The sequence below is a fragment of the Phyllobates terribilis genome, unplaced genomic scaffold (assembly GCF_046119375.1).
Source record: "Phyllobates terribilis strain yellow unplaced genomic scaffold, ASM4611937v1 Scaffold_8__6_contigs__length_399053987, whole genome shotgun sequence".
Taxonomy (NCBI): Eukaryota; Metazoa; Chordata; class Amphibia; order Anura; family Dendrobatidae; genus Phyllobates; species Phyllobates terribilis.
The window spans coordinates 266,696,931-266,724,592 of NW_027362768.1; the positions used below are offsets into that span (position 1 = coordinate 266,696,931).

At 43.4% G+C, this 27,662-nt stretch overlaps 1 protein-coding gene and 1 long non-coding RNA gene across 4 annotated transcripts in view; one reads left to right on the top strand and one right to left on the bottom strand.

Moving 5' to 3' along the window:
- Positions 1 to 10,556, top strand: part of POLR3H (RNA polymerase III subunit H) — a 40,351-nt gene extending 29,795 nt beyond the window's left edge. For 2 of the 3 annotated variants that reach the window (XM_073644226.1, XM_073644224.1), the window contains one exon: positions 805 to 1,011. In XM_073644226.1, coding sequence (XP_073500327.1) covers positions 805 to 858 — 54 coding nt within the window. In that variant the 3' untranslated portion in view covers positions 859 to 1,011. Of the gene's footprint in view, positions 1 to 804; positions 1,012 to 10,004 lie in introns of those variants that run through there. The other variant, XM_073644225.1, reaches the window with a different exon arrangement.
- The window catches only part of LOC141157224 (uncharacterized), a 90,602-nt gene that overhangs the window by 59,516 nt on the left and 3,424 nt on the right, over positions 1 to 27,662 (bottom strand). The gene's annotated exons all lie outside the window — the stretch shown is intronic.

A 27,662-nucleotide genomic window follows, 5' to 3' on the forward strand; every position in this document is an offset into this window, starting at 1 on the left:
CAAAATGTCACATGAAACAAGAGTAGTGTATTGTATGATAAAGCTAATTACAAAAGTGATTAGGGTGTAAAAATAGATATTTAGGAAGGACATTTTAGGTACCATCAGTTTGTGGCACAGAATGACAAAGATGGCAGTTACACTGACCTTCAGCAGTCCCCTGACTGCTATGGCAACCTATCAGCCACCTACCATTGCGTTACGGGGAGGCAGGCCAATTAGAGCCAGTGCACTCGCACACAGATTATCGCATTATTTAAATGCTGTTGTCATTGATTGAAATGGTTAATCTGCAGCGATTTGATATAGCTTAGGTTGCTGTTAAAGCAAGATGCCGCGTCTGCCAATAGTTATGTCCCGAGTAAGGTGCAGGCTCAGCTCCTGAGCCTGATCCATATACTGACAACTGAAATTTGATGTACCATTACACAACCTGTCGGTAAAGGGTTGAATCAATAAATTGCAGAAAATAAAAAATAGCTTTGAGTGCACAAGATAATATCTTATACATAGCTGTATAAGATAGCCGAGCATATCTCGGCACATCTTGAACTTTTTTTTTCTGCAATTTTTCTGTATCTTCTTTTCTGATTTTTAGCCATAATCAGTAATTTTTATGTATAATTCTACTTCGACACAAACTTGCCTGAAGGTGTCTGTGCGTATGTGCTTAGTGATATTTTGACCATGTGTTATTCTGCTTATACGTTATTTTGGTATGCGGTTGACACATTATGCATTTGCTTTTTTTATAGTCATGCAATTCTAATTCTAAATCTTGACAATTTGTTCAAATTTTCTTAGGGTTCCATAAGTGAGCCTGGACTAGGTCTTCTTTCCTGGTGGACTAACAACTGAAGTTTAAAGAATCTGTTTACAGCTTTCACATTTTGTCTAACTTGAGGGGGTGAAAGTGTTTATCTATTTTGTACAAGTATATATTAATTTAAGAATTCTGGTGACTTTTGTGAAAAAGCTTATGTAATGCAATAAAATTATATAATAATTTTTCATGCCTATGTATTTTTTTTGTGTGGCTAACAGCCAGGATTGGCCAGTACAAGGAAAGTTTTACTTTGTCTCGAAGAGTGAAGTGGGGAACAGAAAGTGGTTAGAGGACTAGACCAGCTTCTGTTATTCTACACTCTGACTCTATCACTGACATCTTCATGAATGCTTCATGCATGATAATTACTAATAACAAATGTCCTGGTATTTACACAATTTCTGGAAATAATGGAAATAATTTTCATGGGCGAATGGAAATAAAATAAGCATGAGCATCATAAATTCAGACATTTTAAAGGGAACCAGTCACCAGAAATAACACTGTTAAACTGCAGATATGATAGCCTAAAAAAGTCTTATGAGTCTATGGGAGTATGAGAATCTGTCATCAAGCCAAAAAGAAGAACTCCCGTGAATAATAATAATACTACACCTAGTAAAATTAAATATATTTTTATTGAACATATATTCAGATGACATACAAAATAAAAGCAGATTAAAAAAAGGGAATCTACTGCAAATAAGCAAGTCACAGGTAAATGATGGTTACATTTTCAATAAATTCAATGAGAAGTGTAAAAATAGCTGAGTCCATGTGGAGAAATATATGCTAGATAATAGTAGATGATTACAACAGGAAAGTACAAATAATTATAAATAGTGAGCATCAACCATCCATTGAACAATATCCCCATCCAGTTTAGCCAAATGGAACAACAAAAAGTGCAAATATATATATATATATATATATAATTTTTTTTAATTCATGGCCATTGTGAAACATGTATTTATGTGCTGCATGTATACCATCTTAAACCAAGCTCAGATTTTGTGTTTTTTCCTCGTATTTTTTGCATTCTGTGCAAACAAGGGTGCGGCCTCCCTTCATAGAGCTGGACAACACATTTAAAAGCTTCCCTTGGCTGGTGTTCCTAGTTTGGGACCGGGGCCTCAGTCTGCCCTTATTCACACAGAGGTCAACTTTGACACATGGTAAGGTTTTTAATATTAGACAGAGTAGGTTCTATCCCGAACGGTTTCACCTTTTCACTGGTGGGATAGCTTTCATACTATTTTTGATCAAAAACAGTGTTACTAAGATCCCTATTTTATTTAAGTGCACTTGCTTTTTATTTATTTACAGCAGGGTTTATTTTCAGTTTGCTTTGGTTTTTCTGATTCATGGCCATTGTGAAACATGCATTTATGTGCTGCATGTATACCATTTTAAACCAAGCTCAAATTTTGTGTTTTTTATTTATTTATTTATTTATTTTTTAAAGTGCAAAAATAGTAGCTGCAGACCTCTGTGTCATATGAAAAATGTCTCTTCAGAGAGGAAGAGGACCAGAACTCTAGTGTCACCTACAGGAAGTAGCAATCCTAAAAGTCAATAGTGGCTCTTTATTGAGCCTTATCACATGACTTAGGATATAAGCCAGAACCAGAAACTCAATTTGCAGACACTGTTTCGGGGCACTGCCCCTCATCAGTGCAAAGTGTGAGTTCTGGTTTGGCTGGGTGAGAGGCGTCAGACCGGTTTCTAAGGGATAACATTTCTCCTTGCAGAGAGGAACATGTTAAGCATGTCATGGTGAGGAGACTTTTAAAGCCGCAATGCTCTTCTGGGAAATATGCATATTGTCTCTTCAGAGAGGAAGAGGACCAGAACTCTAGTGCCACCTACAGGAAGTAGCAATCCTAAAAGTCAATAGTGACCCCTTTCATGTGAAAAGACACAGGGTGTATACTGGTCAAATAAGATTTATCTGATTTTAAAAGGGTAAGTATATAAATAAATATAAGGTGCAAAGTGCATTTAGATATATCCTATGGGAATCATTAAACAGATAAATAAGGAGCAAGTATACACTTCTCAGCCAAGACACTTCCAATCATTAAAGATTAATATTTACTAGGACTTGAACCCGGCCCTGACTGACACTCGCTCTGCACTGGGGTTCAGCTGTTAGTCAGGTTTGGGGACGCGGTTACAGCGGCCGCCCTGTATACTCTGAGTGGTGTCTGAACCAGCGCCGCCCCCATGACTGAAACCGAACACTGGCTTGGAGAATAAAGTTAATTTATCGGTCGACCATGACAGCACCACGAGAGAGGGGATCCGCCCACCAAGGACAGGAAACCTACAGGCTTAAAAGGGGGCGGCCCTCCCTCTCGCCTCAGTTTGGTTTAATGTCCTTGATGGAGGGAACCTATTGCAGGCTCGTGGAAGAGGCAGAGTTCCATACCTTAGATGTAAGGAGATGTGTGATTTGGTACCTTTCGGTCACCCAGGCTTTCAGGAAAGATAAACAAGGAACTATCTCCTACCAAGGGGTTAGAAAGGGGCTTAAGGTTGCTAAATCCACCATAGCTAGGTGGATCAGGGAGGCTATTACTCTAGCCTATGTCTCCAGCGGTGAGGAAGCGCCACAGGGGTTGAAGGCTCACTCTACCCGGCTGGTGACAACCTCATGGGCGGAGAAGACTAGTGTCTCAATGGAAGACATATGTAAGGCTGCTACCTGGTCTTCTCCATCTACCTTCTATAGGCACTATAGACTGGATTTGGGTGTTTCATCTGACCTCACATTTGGGAGAAGGGTGCTCCAGGCTGTGGTCCCTCCCTAGACTTTTTCATCTCTGCAATTCTCTCATGGTGCTGTCATGGTCGACCAATAAAGTTATAAGTTACTTACCGGTAACGGGATTTTTCGGAGAACATGACAGCACCCTTATATTCCCTCCCTTCACCTTATGGGAGCACTCCTCATATATTAATTACAATCTTTTCTCACTTAGTGGTGTTGTATAAAAATGTTATTTTTGTGATTGTTTTGCTATGTCTACTAACCTGGAGGTCCTCTCAATGCTCTGTAATCCAAACTGAGGCGAGAGGGAGGGCTGCCCCCTTTTAAGCCTGTAGGTTTCCTGTCCTTGGGCGGATCCCCTCTCTCGTAGTGCTGTCATGGTCTCCAAAAAATCCCGTTACCGGTAAGTAACTTATGACTTTTCTGGCCGCTGCATTTGGCTGCGTGCAGGCGCCGGGCAGCGTAATAACGCTGTTAACCTGCAGATTAACCCCATATCTGCAAGTTATCAGCGTTATTTCTGGTGACAGGTTCCTTTTAACTGATGGCTTTGGAACAGCAGCATGAGAATACGTAGTCCAAAGAACGTCATGCACTTTTGTTTAGCTGACGGCTATCTCTCCTGATTCCCCCATGCATGGAAATGTTTGGGTTAGGGCTCGCTCTCACATGCGATTAAATAGAACTAATGCGATCCAATTAAAAATCAGATTGCATTCATACCAATTTAATCCTATGCTTGTGTTCTCAGTGGCGTTTTTTTTTTTTTTGCTCCTATCGGATCGTGATCAGACGGGAAAAAAACGCAGCATGCTGTGATTGCATGCGGAATTCGTATGGTAAGTCTGGGTGCGTGTGAAGCATCGCACTGCACTCGGGAATTGTACTTGGGTGATATCCGTCAATGCCAGCAACAGAGGAGATGGAGAGCTGAATTTCTCAGTCTCCTCCACAGCTATGCTGCGATGCTCTCATGCTAGAGGATCGGTGCACAGATCACTGACACTTGGCTCACGCTCGCAGCAGAGCAAGAGCCGAGTGCCATTAGAATATCGCATCCGATGTGATTCACTAGTGTGACTCCGGCCTTAGTGAAGGGTTTCATTGTTCTTTATGAGAGCCGCTGCCAGAATCGTCGGCTGTTCAAAATTGAATTTGCCGGATTGTTTTCTCCCCCCAACTGCTGGGGAAGAGGAACTGTACTTTCAACAAACTTGACATAAATCAATAGTAATGGTGATTGTAATGCATCTTCTCAGAGAAATCCACTTTCTTCCCCACTTATCAGAAACTTCTTCCACTTCCTCCTGAAGTGGTCATCCATTGTGAAAAACCAGCTGAAGTGCTCAGAGTGCACAATCCATTATCCTCTATGGAGAGGAGGAGTAATTAGCGGGGAAGGGAACAGGAAGCGGGAGATAGAAAGATATTTTGCAGGACTCTCTTTACCTCACATCAAAGCTTGATTAAGATCAAGACAGCTCAGCTCTGCTGAGTAATGTCCTCCATGCTGCTGCAGCTCGTCTTTGAGCTAAAAAGTGAATGAAAAGCAAAAATACCTCATGTCTGTGCCGAGCTGTATGTAGGAGATATCACTGCATCTTCTCTCCTCTCCACTGTCAGTGGATTGCGAGTTAGAGAGAGCATGCAGAGTGGAAAACTGGTGAAAATGAAGACTATACAACACAATGGCCAGAAAGTATGTTATTGCTCATGTACACAGAGGACCCTTTATTCTGAAAAGTTTTTTTAAAACATAGTTACCCTTTAAGACTAATTTGATGTAAATTATAAAACAGCAATTTTTCAGTCACGGAGTAACAGATTGAAAGATAGAGGAGGAAGATGCTGCCACAGAGGATGATGAGCCAGATAGTAAGATTTTTTTAAAATTATTTTATAATGGTAACAAGACTCTTGTTACTATTAGAAAATGCGAAAAAAAAAATCTGACCATGTTGCTCGTCATCCTCTGTGGCAGCGTTGGGGGAAACCTCATTTCTTCCTCCTTCCTGGATTATACTGGTATACATGTCCCTTATCCTGGGCCTCATCCTGATATACAGTACAGACCAAAAGTTTGGACACACCTCATTTAAAGATTTTTCTGTATTTTCATGACTTTGAAAATTGTACATTCACACTGAATGCATCAAAACTATGAATTAACACATGTGGAATTATATGCTTAACAAAAAAGTGTGAAACAACTGAAAATATGTCTTATATTCTAGGTTCTTCAAAGTAGCCACCTTTTCCTTTGATGACTGCTTTGCACACTCTTGGCATTCTCTTGATGAGCTTCAAGAGGTAGTCACCGGAAATGGTTTTCACTTCACAGGTGTTCCCTGTCAGGTATAATATGTGGGATTTCTTGCCTTATAAATGGGGTTGGGACTATCAGTTGTGTTGTGCAGAAGTCAGGTGGATACACAGCTGATAGTCCTACTGAATAGACTGTTAGCTGCTTTTTTCTTGCCATAATACAAATTCTAAGTAAAGAAAAATGAGTGGCCATCATTACTTTAAGAAATGAAGATCAGTCGGTGCGAAAAATTGGGCAAACTTTGAAAGTGTCCCCAAGTGCAGTTGCAAAAACCATCAAGCGCTACAAAGAAACTGGCTCACATGAGGACCGCCCCAGGAAAGGAAGACCAAAAGTCACCTCTGTTTCGGAGGATAAGTTTATCCGAGTCACCAGCCTCAGAAATCGCAGATTAACAGCAGCTCAGATTAGAGACCAGGGCAATGCCACACAGAGTTCTAGCAGCAGACACATCTCTACAACAACTGTTAAGAGGAGACTTTGTGCAGCAGGCCTTCATGGTAAAATAGCTTCTAGGAAACCACTGCTAAGGACAGGCAACAAGCAGAAGAGACTTGTTTGGGCTAAAGAACACAAGGAATGGACATTAGACCAGTGGAAATCTGTGCTTTGATTTGATGAGTCCAAATTTGAGATCTTTGGTTCCAACCACCGTGTCTTTGTGCGACTTAGAAAAGGTGAACGGATGGACTCTACATGCCTGGTTCCCACCGTGAAGCATGGAGGAGGAGGTGTGATGGTGTGGGGGTGCTTTGCTGGTGACACTGTTGGGGATTTATTCAAAATTGACGGCATACTGAACCAGCATGGCTACCACAGCATCTTGCAGCAGCATGCTATTCCATCCGGTTTGCGTTTAGTTGCATCATCATTTATTTTTCAACAGGACAATGACCCCAAACACACCTCCAGGGCTATTTGACCAAGAAGGAGAGTGATGGGGTGCTATGCCAGATGACCTGGCCTCCACAGTCACCAGACCTGAACCCAATCGAGATGGTTTGGGGTGAGCTGGACCGCAGAGTGAAGGCAAAAGGGCCAACAAGTGCTAAGCATCTCTGGGAACTCCTTCAAGATTGTTGGAAGACCATTTCCGGTGACTACCTCTTGAAGCTCATCAAGAGAATGCCAAGAGTGTGCAAAGCAGTCATCAAAGCAAAAGGTGACTACTTTGAAGAACCTAGAATATAAGACATATTTTCAGTTGTTTCACACTTTAAGTATATAATTCCACATGTGTTAATTCATAGTTTTGATGCCTTCAGTGTGAATGTACAATTTTCATAGTCATGAAAATACAGCAAAATCTTTAAATAAGGTGTGTCCAAACTTTTTGTCTGTACTGTATATGTACTCCATCCTGGTATATACACTGCTCAAAAAATAATGGGAACACTTAACACAATATAACTCCAAGTCAATGACACTTTTGTGAAATCAACCTGACCATTTATGACGCAACACTGTTTGGGAATCAATTTCTCCTGCTGTTGTGAAAATGGAACAGACAACAGGTAGAAATAATAGGCAATTAGCAAGACAACCCCTATGGTTCTGCAGGTGGTGACCACAGATCATTTCTCTGCTCTTATTCTTTCTGGCTGTTGTTTTGGTCACTTTTGCATTTAGTTATTGCCCTAGAGGTACAGTAGCATGAGGCGCTGTTTACTGTACAACCCACAGAAGTTGCTCAGGTAGTGCAGTTCATACAGGATGGCACATCAATTCAAGCTGTGGCAAAAAGGGTAGCTATGTCTGTCATCACAGTGTCCAGAGCATGGAGCAGATATCAGGAGACGTGTAGGAGGGCAACAACCCAGCAGCAGGATAGCTACACCTCCTCCTTTGTGCAAGGAGGAACTGGAGGAGGCCTGACGTCCACAAGTGAGTGTTGTGCTTACAGTCCAACACCGTGCAGGGCGATTGGCATTTGCCAGAGAACACCAAGATTGGCAGATTTGACATTGGCGCCCTGTGCTCTTGAAGGATGAAATCAGGTTCACACTGAGCACCTGCAACATCCTCCTGCATGACCGGTTTGGCAGTGGGTCAGTAATGATATGGGGAGGCATTTCTTTGGAGGGCCGCACAGACCTCCATGTGGTAGCCAGAGGTACAGGGATGAGATCTTCAGACCATATGCAGGTGCAGTAAGCCCTGGGTTTCTTCTGATGCATGAACATGCTAGACTTCATGTGGCTGAAGTGTCAGCAGTTCCTGCATGATGAAAGACATGATGCTTTGGACTGTCCTGCCTGTTCCCCAGACCTGAATACAAACCGAGAACATCTGGGACATCATGTCTCATTCTATTCACCAACACCATGTTGCACTACAGACTGTCCAAGAGTTGACTGATGCTTTAATCCAGGTCTGGGAAGAGATCCCTCAGGAGAACATCTGCCACCTCATTAGGAGCATGCCTAGACATTTTAGGCAGGTCATACAGGGATGTGGAGGCCACATACACTACTGAGGCTCATTTGAGGCATTTCCACTGAAGTTGGATCAGCCTGTAATATGATTTTCCACTTTGATTTTGCGTATCATTCCAAATCTAAACTTCCATAGGATATTAATTTTGATTTACATTGATCATTTTTATGTTTTATTGCTTTCAATGCATTCCACTATGTAATGAATAAAGATTTGCAACTGGATTATCTCATTCAGTGATATCTAGGGTGTGGTATTTTTGTGTTTTCTTTATTTTTTTTTGAGCAGTTTATATATCCCCCATTCTGGTAAATATGTCCCTTATCTTGGTTCATACCAGGATGAGGGATATATATGTTCCCCATTCTGGTATATATAGCCCCCATTTTGCTGCTGTTCTTTAATGCATAGAAAAAAAAAATACATGATTCTACTCACCTTCCCTCCGCTCCCCCGCTGTGCGGCGTCCTCTTCTGAAGTCAGCAGCTGACTTCATCGTGCAAGTGACGAGAGCGCATCACATCACTGCCATGTGCCCCTAGCCACGTGCACGCTGACGTCAGTTGCTGTCATCTAATTTGCCGGCAGCACGTATTGCAGCGCTGTGCCAGAATACACTTCAGCTGAATGTGCGTCCGAAGATGCACATCCAGTTGAAGTTTGCACTGGCGCCGGTGGGCCCATCACACGCATGGGCCCTGTCCCAACCTCTGTGACGTAATCGTTATGCCACTGGTCCCTTCTCAGGAAGTCTGCCTGGATATTGGTGGAGCCCTTTAGATGGAGTGCCGTTAGGGAGAGTAGATGCTGCTCTGCCCAAGAGAAGATTTTTGTTGAAACTAACTTTAGATCTTTGTATTTTATGCTCCCTGATGGTGAAGGTGAGCTACTATGGTTATGTTGTCAAAATAAACTTTTACATGAGTCCCTTTTACTAAGGTTATTGCGACCCTGTGGGTCTCTTCTATGGCTTTTAAAGGGACTCCGTCAGCACAGAATGACTGTTCAAACCAAGTACAGGCGCTTAGTGCTTTACGGCGGGGCTAATCATTAAATACATCTTTCCACCTGCTTGTTTTACATCTATCTCTGACCTTCTCTGGCTCTATTGATGCCAGAGCTGTCAATCAAAGAAGAGGGGGGGGGAGTGGAGATAGGTGGGAAGGTGCATTTAAATGACTGGCTGCTCCGTGAATCACCGAATGGCCGGACTTAGTTTGAACAGTCATTCTGTGCTGACAGAGTCCCTTTAACCCTCCGTCACATACAATAGGCCTGACAGGCACATCTCTTTTACTTTCATTTCTCCTTCCTCACCAGATTGTGAGGAAATCCCCTCCCTCCAGGTAGTCTCCTGTCTCTAGCAGCTCTGTGAAACCTCATACCACAGTTGGATTGCAGAGCTTCAGGAGGACAGATATAACTGCGCTAATCTCTCAGGCTCATTGTATGTGAACACGTCACACTCAATAAGGTTGGTATTTTCTGTTTTTATTCATCACAATTGTTTATTTAGCTTGTTTCATGAATGTATAGCACAAAGTGTGAGGATATTTCATAGAAATAAGGCAGATTAAAAAAGAAAGTGTGCTGCTCAGGCATATACAGTAGTTCCCTAACACATATTCCTTCTCTTGCTTCAGATTATCTGCTGAAATGAAGAGGAAAATGTACAATTTATCAAAAAACCTTGATGTTGAGGAAGTAACAAACATGCTGTTAGATGATGCAGACCCCACACTGAATGAGGATTTAGGAGAGGAAAGTGAGATTGATTCTCATGATGAGGTGGAAGTATGTGAAGAAACAGAGCAAGATGGTGACAGTGATGAGGATGAAGATGTAGAATCTTATTATATGGGAAAAGATAAAAAAAAAAAAACAATGGAACAAGAAGCCACTCCAGAAAAAACGTAGGGAACCTCAAAACATTATTACTCACCTTCCTGCAGTTATAGGAACTGCAAGTAATGCAAAAACTGCAGTTGAATGCTGGAATAGTTTATTCACAGATGACATTCTGGACTCTATTGTCACATATACCAACCAATATATAGACATTATATAGGACAAGTTCATCTGCAACAGAACCATCAAGGCCACAGATGAAATAGAACTGCATGCTTTTTTTGGATTATTATACCTTGCAGGAGCTTATAGGGCAAATAGACAAAGTTTGGAGGAACTTTGGAGTAAAGATGGGGATGGAGTTGAAAAATTTGGCCTTGTTATGTCCATAAACAGATTCAAGCTTCTAATTCGTTGCCTTCGGTTTGACGACAGAACTACACCCGAACCGAACGTAAAACACATGACCGACTTACTCCAATTCGTGATATATTCCAAAAATTTGTTGAAAACTGTAAAAAAAGCTATTGCCCTGGGGAGAATCTCACTATTGACGAAATGCTCCCTGGTTTTCGTGGTAAATGTGCCTTTCGTCAATATATTCCATCAAAGCCTAACAAATATGGAATAAAAATGTATGCCCTTGTTGATGCCAGTAAGACCTACACTTACAACCTGGAAGTTTATGCAGGAAAACAACCAGAAGGTCCTTACTGTGTCAGCAACAAACCCAGTGATGTTGTAAAAAGACTGGCTGAGCCCTTATTTGGATCGGGTCGCAATATAACAGCTGACAATTGGTTTTCAAATTGTGATCTGATTGATTATCTGAAAATGCAGAAGCTTTCATATGTCGGAACTGTAAGAAAAAATAAAAAAGAATTGCCTACACAGTTTGTAAGTGTGAAAGGGAGACAACAGTACAGCAGTATGTTTGCATTCCATAATGGAAAGGTTTTGGTTTCCTATGTACCACAAGCAAAAAAAATTGTACTTCTTCTATCAACACTTCATGATGATGATGCCATCGATCCTGGGACTGGGGCACAAAAAAACCCGGAGATAATTACATTTTATAATGCAACCAAAGGGGGTGTTGATACAGCTGATCAGATGTGCTCAACTTTCAACGTCAGCAGAAACACCAAACGCTGGTCAATGGTCATATTTTTTGCTATGTTGAATTTGGGTGGTATAAATTCACAAGTCATTTACCTTGAAAACAAGCTTGAACCACTCCATAGACGATTCTATCTGAAAAAATAGGCCCATGAACTAGTGCTTGGAGAGCTACGCAGGAGAAGTATGAAAACAATCGGTATCCCCTCTCGCCTTCAAGTTCAGCTCAAAAGATTCCGCCCAGAAGATGATAGTGAAAATTCACCACCTGCACCACCTCCCAAAAGAAGGAGATGCACCACCTGCACCACGGAAAGCGGAATCAGAAGGCTTTCTAATTATGAATGTCAAAAATGTCATAATGCAATCTGCCTGACACATGCAAAAATGATGTGTAATTCTTGCTCTTTGCTCTGCAAGTGTAATTTTTCTGGGGAAACTTCAGGATCTAATTCTGATTGAATATGTGTTTAATAGTACTTAAGGTACCTTAAAATTAAGTTTGTTTCCAGAAATTTTCTTTGTAGAGTTTTTTGACAGAGTCGAACTGGGGACTATTTGGCGGGAGTTTTGAAATGTTTGTATTTCAGAGTTATTAGTTTTATGTTAAGTAAATGGGTTTTTTTTGCACCTGATTATGTGTAGTCTCTTTTATTACATCCCTGTGAAGGTCACTGATCACTTTTAGAGCACTGAAATTGCAAACATTAGATATTATAGGTATTTTTCTAGCCTGCGCCTGACAGTCACATTGTATGTGAACTCGTTAGAACTGATATTGTATGTGACAGAGGGTTAATTCTCTGAAGTTGGATGACCGAAGACTTATATCTTGTGCCCAGATTCCCTGGGAAGAAGTCTGGGAGACCATGGCTTCCCATCCTCTTTTGCTAAGATCCGTTATAATAGTCGTCAGAAGGTTTTGAACTCAAGATACTCCTTTTCCTAGATTTCTTGGGGTGAGCCTCCAGGCGCTTGAATACTTCATCTGACCAGACAAGGGAACTCTCTTGTTAGAGACCTGGGGGATCTGTCTCAACATAGAAGAATGTATGTTTACAGGACTCTTGTATGAGCCTCAATCCAGGCCACTGCTTGCATGCATGAAGTAATGGAAGCTAAGACTGACATTGTGAACCTTAATGGAAACCTGTCACCTTAAAAAATTCTATGAACCTGCAGATATGGGATTAATCATCTGCAGGTTAATAGCATTCTGAACCTGCCCGGCGCCCGCACTTAGACCCACGATGCCAGAAGGAAATTAATTTTATTTCTCCTGACAATGTTCGGGTTCTAGTCATAGGGGCTGTGCTGGTTCAGTCACCACTCTGTGCATGAAGAGCGGCGTCTGAAACTGCACCTGCCACCCTGACAACTCGGGCGCTAATGCTGAGCTGCTGTCACTCAGTGCCGGTGGCACAGAGCGGTGACTAAACACACGGTGGCACCTCCCCAAGACTGGAACCCGAAAGCTGCTAGGAGGAATAAAGTTCAGTTTCTCCCCCCAGGCAGCGTGGGTCTAAGTGCCGGTACTGGGCAGGTTCAGAACTCCGTTCAAGTGCCTAGGGCAACATGAATGCCACATAGGGTCCTTAATGCCAGCAGAATGATGCAAAGTGTAATACTGTAACGTGGAGTGGGTGGGGGTAGCCGTTGACGAGGTACTCGTCTGTTGCGCTATATGAAGGTGGAGGTCTTGGCTGGTTGCGTGGATTTGTGCTGTAAGGGAGCTACGCCAGTGCAGGCCGCATATAACCGATGACGGTGGTTCGCCAGGACCAGATATTTCACAGTTCAATGAGGGAGACAACACGTCAAAAATAAACTTTTTACTCAACGATAACTGGGAAGGGATTACAGGTCAATCTCACTAAATTAGAATATCATCAAAAAGTTAATTTATTTCCGTTCTTCAGTACAAAAAGTGAATCTCCTATATTATATAGTCATTACAAACAGAGTGATCTATTTCAAGTGTTTATTTCTGTTAATGTTGATGATTATGGCTTACAGCCAATGAAAACACAAGTCATTATCTCAGTAAATTAGAATACTTTATAACAACTGCTTGAAAAATGTTTTTAAAATCCGAAATGTTGGCCTACTGAAATGTACAATACAGACCAAAAGTTTGGACACACCTTCTCATTTAAAGATTTTTCTGTATTTTCATGACTATAAAAATTCTACATTCACACTGAAGGCATCAAAACTATGAATTAACACATGTGGAATTATATACTTAACAAAAAAGTGTGAAACAACTGAAAATATGTCTTATATTCTAGGTTCTTCAAAGTAGCCACTTTTTGCTTTGATGCACCACCATTGAACAAGCGGTGGACACCGCGTTCTACAGGTCAGCACACCATAGCCATTGCCACGAACATACCATCTCTGATTTATACTCCAAAGTATACATTAACAGTTTTCAGTTCAGCAACCGTAGTGGATTCTATCCACCCTCATGACCCTTGCCTTGTACACTGATGAAGGTCCCGAGGGACCGAAACGTTTGTCAATTTTATTGTACCTACTTCATTAAAAACTCTATATAATTTTTCACTAAAATCTTGAGTGCCTAGTTTTTCTAATATATTGTATTCGGCTTGGTACCCTACCCGTGCACCAAGTATTAATCAGGAGTGCGATAGTTTTTGTCTTCTACACCAGCAGATGACATGGCTCCCCAAACCATCACTGATTGTGGAAACTTCACACTAGACCTCAAGCAGCTTGGATTGTGGCCTCTCGACTCTTCCTCCAGACTCTGGGACCTTGATTTCCAAATGAAAATTGGAACTCTGGGACCTTGTGGAGTGTGTCAATAACTGCCTTCTGGACATCTGTCAAGTCAGCAGTCTTCCCCATGATTGTGGAGCCTACTGAAACATACCGAGGGACCTTTTTAAATGCTTAGGAAGCCTTTGCAGGTGTTTTTTGTTAATTATTTTAATTTACTGAGATAATGACTTTTGTGTTTTCATTGGCTGTAAGCCATAATCATCAACATTAACAGAAATAAACACTTGAAATACATCACTCTGTTTGTAATGACTCTATATAATACATGGGCTTCACTTTTTGTATTGAAGAACTGAAATAAATTAACTTTTTGATGATATTCTAATTTTGTGAGATGCACCTGTATATACAGGAAATAGCGGGCACATATCTTGATGAACAATTCTTTTACAATACGGAGCATTTTCAACACACAGATTCCTTCTCTCTAGCTTCACCTTTCCTCTTTACTTCACCATAACCCACCTCAGTACTACAGTCCAGTTTGTAAGAGTCCTATGCTCAACCATCGGTTCCACATCTTTTTCCCCTTAGCGAAGCTACTTTGCCAGTATAACCTGAATTTACCATATTTTGCGAATTATAAGACGCACCTAGGTTTTAGGGGGAAAATAGAAAAAAAATTATAAGCAAAAAATGTGGTCATGATACCCTGTTAGTGGTGGGGGTATCTGCTGCTGACACTGCTATGGGGGTAGTGTCCCACAATTCTGTACTAATGTCCCCCATCCTGGTGTATATGTGGCCCATCCTGGTATACATGGATCCCCATGCTGGCATACATGGCCCCCAAATGCTGGCATACATTGATATATGGCCCCCATACTGGCATTTATGGCCCCCCATGCTGGTATATATGGCCCCCATCATGCCACAGACATAAAAAACAAAAACGCTCCTACTCACCTTCCCTCTGCTCCCTCACAGCGCGGCGTCCACTTCTGAAGCCAGCAACTGACTTCAGCATGTAAGCGGTGCAGTGCATGATGTCACTGCCATGCGCCCCCGCACGCCGACGTCAGCTGCTGGCATATTCACTGGTCCCTATGCCCAGGATTATGGGCGTGGGGAGCAGTGAATATTCATTCTCTTTAGTAGCAGACATACGTGACCACCCAGCTGCTGCAGGAAGTCAGTGGCTGCAGCTAACAATGTGCCCGCTATTAAAGAAAATGAATATTCACTGCTCCTCACGCCCATAATTCCACCCACTTCTTGGTACCGGCTTCAGTTTATAAAGGTGGGCAGGATTATTGGCATGGAGAGCAGTGCATATTAATTCTCTTTAATAGCGGGCACACGTGTTAGTCACAGCTATGCCCCTGCCTGCTGTGACATGCTCCGCCCACAGCCAGGTACATCCGGACCATTAGAGACCCCCCCACCCCACTTTTTACAAAAATTTTGGGAGAAAAACGTGCGTCTTATAGTCCACAAAATATGGTATCTCTTCTGTTTCTGACCCTCTGGAACTTTCAGGGCACTCTATTGATCATACGTACTCTGTCAAGTCTAGGCCCATTACCTCTCCGAGTTATAAACTCTACGCCGTACTGCTAGGAGTGCTGACCCAGAATCTGTCTCCAATCGATCACTCTGTTCTTTAGGTCATGTCTCTCTTATCCTCCACTATGATATCACTATCCTCTTTCTCCTCTCTCCTGAGAATCCATTTTATTTTCAGTTTTGTATATTTTATTGTCAGTCCATAAAAGTGTAGTAATACTCTAACAGCATTGTTCCCAACAGCGATCTGGGAGTCAGAGATGAGTCCACACGTTTACTCCATGCTGTTCCCATTCTGTTTGAGCACTGTTCCCATCCATTTCAGAGATTTTCCTGCCCCCCCTCCTGCTCGAGTTTCCCATTGACTTCCATTATATTCTGCACTCGAGTCAAGCCCATCCGAGCATCCCACCTGCTCAATTTGAGTACCGAGCACTCGAGCATTTTAGTGCTCGCTCATCACTAGTGATAATACATTGGAATTACTGGATTTTATCTCTCTGATTATACACCCTAAAATTGTGTTTGCTTTTGCAGCTGCTGCTTGACATTGAGTACTGCTGCTCAGCTTACTTGTAACCAGAATACCCAAGTCCTTCTCCTGTCCTGTGTTCCCGAATATACTCCCAGTTAATGTATATGCAGCAATAGGATTACTCTACCCTAGGTGCATTACTCTATAATCAGACAAGTGGCAGACAAATATTTTCTTTAACTATATTTAGTGCAAATATTTTCTTAACTACCACTGAATAGTAATGTTCTGTGTGTGCTGTTACATATCCCGTGTCTACACCATTTACCTAATACCAGTTACTGTTGTGTATTGCTATTTTCATGTTATTATGATACCCATGTTTTATTATGTTTAATAAAATTTCTGCTTTGTTATATTAATTCAGTAGTACACTTTTTTATTCTTAAAACCCTTTTGTGGGATATATAAGCTCCATATCTCCTTTCTATTTCTGTCTTCTTTCCTTAATTTGTTGAAATCAGCTTTCCTAAATTTCCAGGTTTTTGCATTACCCCTCTGATATGCTTATTGAATATTACATTGAAACTTACCATATTATGGTTGCTGCATCCTAAACGCTCCCGGGCCTGTAGATCTGAAATTGTATCTGTTCTATTTGACAGGACCAGATCCAGCAAATTATCTATTAATTCTATTAATATTCTATTAATTGTTGACCCCTCCGCTGGATGCGTCATCAAAAGGAGATTAGTAGGGGTTCCGACACCATCTAATCCAATTGAAAACTGCTTAGGCAATGGCTTGAACTAAGCGGTGTATAGGCGGAACCCAGCAGCTTCGCACATTACTTAGTGGCCGCAGACGAGTACTGCACATTATCTCCTAGTGACATGAATGCACTCAAGTACTTGGCAGTGGCCACTAAGCAATGCACGGAGTCACTTAGCTTGGGCCTCTGCTGGAGCAGTTCTCAGCTGATTGGTCGGGGGTGTCAGACCCCACCGATCTGATATTCGGATGGGTCATCAATTGTTGAGTTCTGTAGTCCAGTTCTCTGCACTCTCCTGAAGTGATGTGAGGATGAAGTATTTTATTCATTCATTCATGTAAATTATAACAATAAGAGAAGATAATGGGGTTCAGGTGACAATAAAGACATTTCGACCCTCCCGGGTCTTTATCTAAGATGTCACTAAAAGTAAAATTAAAGACTATGAATGGTCTAACATGGGATATACCATAAACATACACAGATTAACATACAGACTTACAAATTTACATATACTGTATAAATAGTTATAAATATGGAAATATTATGTATAATAATTAGTCTTTAATTTAACTTTTAGTGACACCTTAATAAAGACTTGGAAGGGTGAAAATGTTTTTACTGTCTCCTAAAGCACAGAATAATGTTCTCTTATCCTTATGATGTATAAAACACTTCATGCTCGCATCACTTCATTTTGGGAGTGCGCAAGAAATTTGACTACATAAATGAAGGAGTCCACCCAAGTCTCCATGCTCATTACACCCCGAGATGGATTCTATGATAGGTGTTTTTTTTAAAAATGGGTCACTTTGTGGGTTGACTGCTGTTCTGTCACTTTGGGGGCTCTACAAGTGACGCCTGCAAACTATTATTGCTAAATTTGTGCTCCAAAAGCCCAATAGCAATTCTTCCCTTTCGAGTCATTTCACGGACATGGATATTGCCGCATTTGGGAGGAATTGCTTTATAAATTGTGAGATGCATTTCCTCTTTTTACCCCTTGTCAAAATAAAAAAATTGGGGCTAAAACAACATTTTAGTGTAAACGATCCAGCATTCTAATATTCTGTGAGGCACCTGTGGGTTCAAAATCCTTACCACACCCAGGAGCCAAATAGCATTTCTTTTATTTCAAGCCACACTGTGTATCCAAATAGTACTTTTGACTCCATACAGTTATGTGCAAAATAATAGGGTGTTTAAAACAACTGACAAAAAGCTCAATCCTCATATACACAAAGGCACTGGGAGCACTGCACATCTAATTTTAAATGAAAACATGAACAAAATACATTTTGATGCTGAAAATGAAGAAAAAGAAAATAGAATTTTTGATGTCACTCCACAAATACTCAATCGGATTGAAGTCTGGGGTTTGGGCTGGCCACGTCATAACATCAATCTTGTTGGTCTGGAACCAGGATGTTGTCCACTTACTGGTGTGTTTGGGGTCATTGTCCTGCTGAAACACCCATTTCAGGGGCATGTTTTCTTCAGCGAAAGGCAACATGACCTCTTCAAGTACTTTGATATATTCAAACTGGTCCATAGTTCCTGGTATGCGATAAATGAGCCCCGCTCCATAGTATGAGAAACATCCCCAAACCATTATGCTTGCACCTCCATGTTTTACAGTCTTCACAGTGTATTGTGGCTTGAATTCAGTGTTTATTGGTCATCTCACAAACTGTCTGCAGTCTTTAGATCCAATAAGAACAATTGTGCTCTCATCTGTCCATAGAATGTTGCGTCACTTCTCTTTAGACCAGTCATTGTGTTCTTTGGTTTCTTGCAAATAGTTTGGCTTCAAGTAGGCATCTACTGATGGTTGCAGGACTCTCAGGTAACTGAAGATCTTATTTGATCTCCCTGGAGTTGGTCATTGGATGTTTCTTTGCCATTCTTGTGATTCCATGATCTATGCGAATATATTATTTCTATTCCTATCACGTGTTTCAGGTTTTGTTTCCAAATTTTAAGCATTTGAATTCTTTTTAGCAGAACAGCCAATTATTTTCTTCACTTCTTTTTAAGTTTTCCCCTCTCTAATCAACTTCTTGATCAAAGTTCTTTCTCCTTCGATACAATGTCTGGAACTACCCATTTTACTCACTGAGCAATGGCTAAACCAGCAGGTACAACATTTGCTGCCCTTCTTCTTTAAAGGGATTCTGTCTGCAGGTTTTTTCTACCTCATCTGAGAGCAGTATGATGTAGGCAAAGACACCCCGATTTCAGTGATGTATCACTTAGTTTGCTGGATGCAGCAATTCTGACACAATCAGTGTTTGTAGATGCAGCATGTAGCAGAGCTCATAAAGCTAAGCCTGCCCACACCAGGCTCTCTGTGTGCATTGTCTATTGACAGTGAGCTGCTTATCACAGCAGGAGGCAGAGTCGGACTACCAGTCGCGTGCCAGCTTGTCACAGCACTGATAATGTCCTGGTGATAAAACTTTCTCTGTAATTTAACAACAGCACACTGTCTGACATGTGATACATTGTTGAATTCTGTGTTTTAACCCCTAACTCATGCTGTCGTCAGATTACATAGAAAAACCTGCTGACAGATTCCCTTTAAATAAGGGCCATAATTGACCCCTGTTCCTTCACAGAATGAATGACCTCACTAATTGAACTCCACACTTCTATTAATTAGAACACCCCCTTTCACTAAAAGAGTCAATTAGATCCAATTAGCAGAGTGCATGTCATGACTTTTGATTCTCTTGGTTGCCCATTACTCTCCTACACCTAGTCATGAGTTTGTTTCCCATGTTGTATGATCTTTTCTGCCAAAAACAGTAATTAAACACAGTGATGTTAGACTGCTATTATTTTGCACATAACTGTATGTGGCATTACCATGTTCAGAATGAATTGTTTTACAAACTCTATAGTCCATTTTCTTCTATTACACCTTGTGAAAGTGAAGAATTTGGGGCTAAAGCATCATTTTTGTGGAGAACAAAAAATTTCATATACACTACCATTCAAAAGTTTGGGGTCACCCAGACAATTTTGTGTTTTCCATGAAAACTCATACTTTTATTTATCAAATGAGTTGCAAAATTAATAGAAAATATAGTCCAGACATTGACAAGGTTAGAAATAATGATTTTTATTTCAAAGAATAATTTTCTCCTTCAAACTTTGCTTTCGTCAAAGAAGTCTCCTTTTGCAGCAATTCCAGCATTGCAGACCTTTGGCATTCTAGCTGTTAATTTGCTGAGGTAATCTTGAGACATCTCCCCCCCCCATGCTTCCTGAAGCCCTTCCCACAAGTTGGATTGGCTTGATGGGCACTTTTTGCGTACCATACCGTCAAGCTGCTCCCACAACAGCTCAATGGGGTTGAGATCTGGTGACTGCGCTGGCCACTCCATTACAGATAGAATACCAGCTGCCTGCTTCTTCCCTAAATAGTTCATGCATAATTTGGAGGTGCTTTGGGTCATTGTCCTGTTGTAGGATGAAATTGGCTCAGATCAAGCGCTGTCCACAGGGTATGGCATGGCGTTGCAAAATGGAGTGATAGCCTTCCTTATTCAAAATCCCATTTACCTTGTACAAATCTCCCACTTTACCAGCACCAAAGCAACCCCAGACTATCACATTACCTCCACCATGCTTGCCCGATGGCATCAGGCACTCTTCCAGCATCTTTTCAGTTGTTCTGAGTCTCACAAATGTTCTTCTGTGTGATCCAAACACCTCAAACTTTGATTCGTCTGTCCATAAAACTTTTTTCCAGTCTTCCTCTGTCCAATGTCTGTGTTCTTTTGCCCATATTAATCTTTTACTTTTATTAGCCAGTCTCAGATATGGCTGTTTCTTTGCCACTTTGCCCTGAAGGCCAGCATCCTGGAGTCGCCTCTTCACTGTAGACATTGACCCTGGCGTTTTGGGCTGTACTATTTAATGAAGCTGCCTGTTGTGGAGCTGTGAGGCGTCGATTTCTCAAACTAGAGACTCTAATGTACTTGTCTTGTTGCTCAGATGTGCAGCGGAGCCTCCCACTTCTCTTTCTACTCTGGTTAGAGCCTGTTTGTGCTCTCCTCTGAAGGGAGTAGTACACACCATTGTAGGAAATCTTCAGTTTCTTGGCAATTTCTCGCATGGAATAGCCTTCATTTCTAAGAACAAGAATAGACTGTCGAGTTTCACATGAAAGTTCTCTTTTTCTGGCCATTTTGAGAGTTTCATAGAACAAACAAATGTAATGCTCCAGATTCTCAACTAGCTCAAAGGAAGGTCAATTTTATAGCTTCTCAAATCAGCCAAACCGTTTTCAGCTGGGCTAACATACTTGTGCAAGGGTTTTCTAGGGTTTTCTTAACATCCATTAGCCTTCTTACACAGTTAGCAAACACAATGTACCATTAAAACACTGGAGTGGTGGTTGTTGGAAATGGGCCTCTATACACCTATGTAGATATTGCAATAAAAACAAGACGTTTGCAGCTAGAATAGTAATTTACCACATTAACAATGTATGGAGTGTATTTCTGATTCATTTAATTTTAGCTTCATTGAAAAAAAATGTGCTTTTCTTTCAAAAATAATGAAATTTCTAAATGACCCCAAACTTTTGAACAGTAGTGTATACTTCCAGATGTTCTAAACTTTTGAGATGCACCTGACCTGTGGGTCCAAAAAGGTCACTACATCCCAAGATGAACTCTTTGTGGGGTGTAGTCTCCAAAATGAGGCAATTTTTTGAGGGTTTCTGCTATTTTGGCACCTTGTGGGCTCTGCAAATGCAACATGGCATCCACAATTTATTCCAGTGAAAATAGTATTCCAAAAGTCAAATAGCGCTCCTTCCCTTCTGTGCCATGCCGTGTGCCTGAACAATGGATTCTGACCACATTGGGGGATTACCACTTTTAGTATGAATTGCTTAACAATTTTTTCAGTGCAATTTCTATCATTACAGATTGTAAAAATAAAAAATGTAAGGCTAAAGCAGAATTTTAGTGGAAATAATGTAATTTTTCAATTTTTTCACTCTATATTAATACCTGTGGGGTGCAATTTTTAAAATGGGATCACTTCACAGTCCCTTCAAAACTGAATAGGTCTGTAAAAATAGAGTTTGAAAATTGCTATTTTTTCTACATTTTGCGCCAAATTTCCAATATTTTCATAAACACAAATTTTATCGCCCTACATTTAACACTATCATGAAGTACAATGTGTCATGGAAAAATAATCTTAGAATCACTTGGATTACAAGATACAGGAAACAGTTTGATGACAGAGTAAGATTTTGTGTCTGGAATGGAGAAGTCCAGGTTGTCAGGTTTGGGCTTTGTTTTGTAACTGTTTGCTTTGGATTGCAAGAAGCATTCAAAAGTTATTACCGCATAAAGTTTTGAAAAATGGGGCTCTATCAGGGAGGTAAAAACAGGTTTCTGCAGTAAGGGGTTAAATCTTTGATAAAACTCTTAATACACAAGAAACGTTTGCTTATTCTTTTTCATAAAAAAAATAAAATAAATAAATAAAAAGCAGTTTGTGCTGTCAGCTATGAATAAACTCAGGGGCGGACATATCATTGGTGCAACCTGTGCAGCTGCTCAGGAGAACAAGAGATAAGGGGGTCCACTTCCTCCACCTAAGAAGATAGAATTATATATTATGAAGAGCTATTGGACTGTAAAGGGTCCATATACTTTCTTTCACAGGGGCCCTTTTCTGTCGTTGTCTGCCACAAGTTTATGAGGAATTTTGAGATTTTCAAATAGATTTGGAGAGTTTCCGCCCAGTTTCTGCAACAACATCTCCTTAAAAAAACTCTGCGCGCATAAATCCTAAAGGTATGTGCACACAATGATTCTACAGACTCTACAAAACAACAGCCGGGACACCATGGCTTCCTCAAGAGGGACTTTACAGAACAACAGTCAAGGCACCATGATACCAATAAGAAGAACAAAGATTTGACATTCTACAGGATGCCAGTTTAAGGGACCACGACCCTAGCTAGAAAAATACAGATCTGCTCTATTGACCATCACTGAACCCATGGAGACATTTGGGGAAGCTAAGTTGGGACCCTTCAATCACCTGGCTCCATGGAGACATTTGGGGAAGCCAGGTTGGGACCTTCCAGTCACCTGGCCCCATGGAGACATTCGGAGAAAACAGATTGGGACCCTCTGGTCACATGGCCACGTTGCTCAATGGACTGACAGCTCCTAAGCATCTAGGTATCTCTTCTCTGTGGGTGCCCACCAAAAGCCGGGTGACACTGGTGGGAGTAATCAGCCCAAGAAGCCCCGAAGTCACAGCTGCTCTAATCCCAACGAGTCAGCTTAAGGGTAAGACTCTGTAATTTGCACCATCTTGGTTATTTGCTGGGACTGTTCTATATGTTAGTGCCTGTTGGTAGTTCAATAAAGTATTGCCACACTGTTTTACCCTCACCCTGTGTTGTCTGAGCAATATTATGCCCACGGGAAAGGAGAACGGGCGTTAAGTGGGATGAGCCCTGGTCCATGCGGTCTCGGGCCAGTGGACAAGAGCACCCACTGACCCTCGTGTCTTCACATATGGATCTTTTCTAATTCGATCCCTGCGAGTTCAGAAAAATGGCACTATGCAGAGACTGCCATGTTGCTGAACAGTAGAGGGCCATCAAAAGTTTAACCTTTTGCCAGCCACTTACCTTTCTGACCTCTCTTGCTGCTTACTGACCGCTGTTCTCCATCACATGACATCTCCAGCCTGGTGCTTTCTCTAGGCGGTGCGGTGAGAATACGTATTTTTTATTTTTTACATCTTACATTTACTATGCTCTGGAGTCTGGTGGGACAGGCTGTGATATGCAACTATAACAGCGTAATTGTACAGAAAGCCATAGACAACGCCAAAGGTGCATCAATTTGCATATAAAAAAATAAAAATAGATTTTTCAATATTAACCCCTTTCCGATGTGTGCTGTAATAGTACGACACACGTCGGCTCCCCTCATTTGGTGTGGGCTCCGGTGCTGAGTCTGCACCTTTACGGGCACATGACAGCTGATCTGTACAGCTGTCATGTACCCTAACAGCCGTGGGTGGAATCGCGATCCACCCACAGCTGTTAACTAGTTAAAAGCCGCTGTCAATCTCAGACAGCGGCATTTAACTCGAGCTTACCGGAAGCGCGTCATTGATCCCGCCCATCGGCAACCCTGTCACATGATCTGCAGGAGACCCCCTACGGTTGTCATTGCCAGATTGCTATGAGCGCTGCCCAGCGGTCGGCGCTCATAACAAGTGAGTATTTCTGCTGCACACAGGCGATCTGATGATCGCCTGTGTGTAGCACAGACAATCAGACAATTGCAGCCTCAAGTCTCCCATGGAGACTATTGAAGCATGCAAAAAGTAAAAAAAAAACAAAAAAAGAAAAAGTTTTTAAAAATACAAAAAAATAAGAAAAATATAAAAGTTGAAATCACCCCCCTTTTGCCCCATTCAAAATAAACCAATAAAAAAAAATCACACATACACATATCTGGTACTGTCGAGTTCAGAATCACCCGATCTATCAATATAAAAAAAAATTAATCCAATCGGTAAATGGCGTAACGAAAAAAAAATTCAAAACACCAGAATTACGTTTTTTTGGTCGCCGCTACTTTGTAATAAAATGCAATAACAGGCGATCAAAACATTGTATCTACGCCAAAATGGTACCAATAAATAAAAACGTCAGCTCGGCACACAAAAAATAAGCCCTCACCCAGCCCCAGATCCAGAAAAATGGAGACGCTACGGGCCTCGGAAAATTACGTCATTTTTTATTTACAAACTTTTCTTGTCATTCCCTTTATTTTTTATTTTGTATTCCATGCTGAGATGTGCAATATGGGGCTATTTATGCCCCTTTCAGGCTTGGATCTCTGTGGCTCAGTGTGCTACAGCATTCTGTTGTGGCACACTTCTTCACTTATAATTAGCTGATAGATCCACTGATTTCTGGCTTTAACCCTTCAGCCTGCTTGCAAGGAATGTCTCCTCTCTGGATATGTACTTCACTTGTTTGCTTGATTCTGACACCAGACAGGAGGGGAGATGTCTCCTCCCCCGGCATTTACTTCCTTTATGCGCTCCATGCTGGCACGCAAGCATCCTGGGGGGAGATGTCTCCTCCCCCGACATGTATCTCATCTGTGTGCTCCACGCTGGCAGGCAGGCAGGCTGGGGGGAGATGTCTCCTCCCCCGACATGTATCTCATCTGTGTGCTCCACCTGGCAGGCAGGCAGGCTGGGGGGAGATGTCTCCTCCCCCGACATGTATCTCATCTGTGCGCTCCACGCTGGCAGGCAGGCAGGCTGGGGGGAGATGTCTCCTCCCCCGACATGTATCTCATCTGTGTGCTCCACCTGGCAGGCAGGCAGGCTGGGGGGAGATGTCTCCTCCCCCGACATGTATCTCATCTGTGCGCTCCACGCTGATAGGCAGGCAGGCTGGGGGGAGATGTCTCCTCCCCCGACATGTATCTCATCTGTGTGCTCCACCTGGCAGGCAGGCAGGCTGGGGGGAGATGTCTCCTCCCCCAACATGTATCTCATCTGTGTGCTCCACCTGGCACGCAGGCAGGCTGGGGGGAGATGTTTCCTCCCCCGACATGTATCTCATCTGTGCGCTCCACGCTGGCAGGCAGGCAGGCTGGGGGGAGATGTCTCCTCCCCCGACATGCATCTCATCTGTGTGCTCCACCTGGCAGGCAGGCAGGCTGGGGGGAGATGTCTCCTCCCCCGACATGTATCTCATCTGTGCGCTCCACGCTGACAGGCAGGCAGGCTGGGGGGAGATGTCTCCTCCCCCGACATGTATCTCATCTGTGTGCTCCACCTGGCAGGCAGGCAGGCTGGGGGAGATGTCTCCTCCCCCGACATGTATCTCATCTGTGTGCTCCACCTGGCACGCAGGCAGGCTGGGGGGAGATGTTTCCTCCCCCGACATGTATCTCATCTGTGCGCTCCACGCTGGCAGGCAGGCAGGCTGGGGGAAGATGTTTCCTCCCCCGACATGTATCTCATCTGTGCGCTCCACGCTGGCAGGCAGGCAGGCTGGGGGGAGATGTCTCCTCCCCCGACATGTATCTCATCTGTGTGCTCCACCTGGCAGGCAGGCAGGCTGGGGGGAGATGTCTCCTCCCCCGACATGTATCTCATCTGTGCGCTCCACGCTGATAGGCAGGCAGGCTGGGGGGAGATGTCTCCTCCCCCGACATGTATCTCATCTGTGTGCTCCACCTGGCAGGCAGGCAGGCTGGGGGGAGATGTCTCCTCCCCCGACATGTATCTCATCTGTGCGCTCCACGCTGATAGGCAGGCAGGCTGGGGGGAGATGTCTCCTCCCCCGACATGTATCTCATCTGTGTGCTCCACCTGGCAGGCAGGCAGGCTGGGGGGAGATGTCTCCTCCCCCAACATGTATCTCATCTGTGTGCTCCACCTGGCACGCAGGCAGGCTGGGGGGAGATGTTTCCTCCCCCGACATGTATCTCATCTGTGCGCTCCACGCTGGCAGGCAGGCAGGCTGGGGGGAGATGTCTCCTCCCCCGACATGCATCTCATCTGTGTGCTCCACCTGGCAGGCAGGCAGGCTGGGGGGAGATGTCTCCTCCCCCGACATGTATCTCATCTGTGCGCTCCACGCTGACAGGCAGGCAGGCTGGGGGGAGATGTCTCCTCCCCCGACATGTATCTCATCTGTGTGCTCCACCTGGCAGGCAGGCAGGCTGGGGGGAGATGTCTCCTCCCCCGACATGTATCTCATCTGTGTGCTCCACCTGGCACGCAGGCAGGCTGGGGGGAGATGTTTCCTCCCCCGACATGTATCTCATCTGTGCGCTCCACGCTGGCAGGCAGGCAGGCTGGGGGGAGATGTCTCCTCCCCCGACATGCATCTCATCTGTGTGCTCCACCTGGCAGGCAGGCAGGCTGGGGGGAGATGTCTCCTCCCCCGACATGTATCTCATCTGTGCGCTCCACGCTGACAGGCAGGCAGGCTGGGGGGAGATGTCTCCTCCCCCGACATGTATCTCATCTGTGTGCTCCACCTGGCAGGCAGGCAGGCTGGGGGGAGATGTCTCCTCCCCCGACATGTATCTCATCTGTGTGCTCCACCTGGCACGCAGGCAGGCTGGGGGGAGATGTTTCCTCCCCCGACATGTATCTCATCTGTGCGCTCCACGCTGGCAGGCAGGCAGGCTGGGGGAAGATGTTTCCTCCCCCGACATGTATCTCATCTGTGCGCTCCACGCTGGCAGGCAGGCAGGCTGGGGGGAGATGTCTCCTCCCCCGACATGTATCTCATCTGTGTGCTCCACCTGGCAGGCAGGCAGGCTGGGGGGAGATGTCTCCTCCCCCGACATGTATCTCATCTGTGCGCTCCACGCTGATAGGCAGGCAGGCTGGGGGGAGATGTCTCCTCCCCCGACATGTATCTCATCTGTGTGCTCCACCTGGCAGGCAGGCAGGCTGGGGGGAGATGTCTCCTCCCCCAACATGTATCTCATCTGTGTGCTCCACCTGGCACGCAGGCAGGCTGGGGGGAGATGTTTCCTCCCCCGACATGTATCTCATCTGTGCGCTCCACGCTGGCAGGCAGGCAGGCTGGGGGGAGATGTCTCCTCCCCCGACATGTATCTCATCTGTGTGCTCCACCTGGCAGGCAGGCAGGCTGGGGGGAGATGTCTCCTCCCCCGACATGTATCTCATCTGTGCGCTCCACGCTGGCACGCAGGCAGGTTGGGGGGAGGA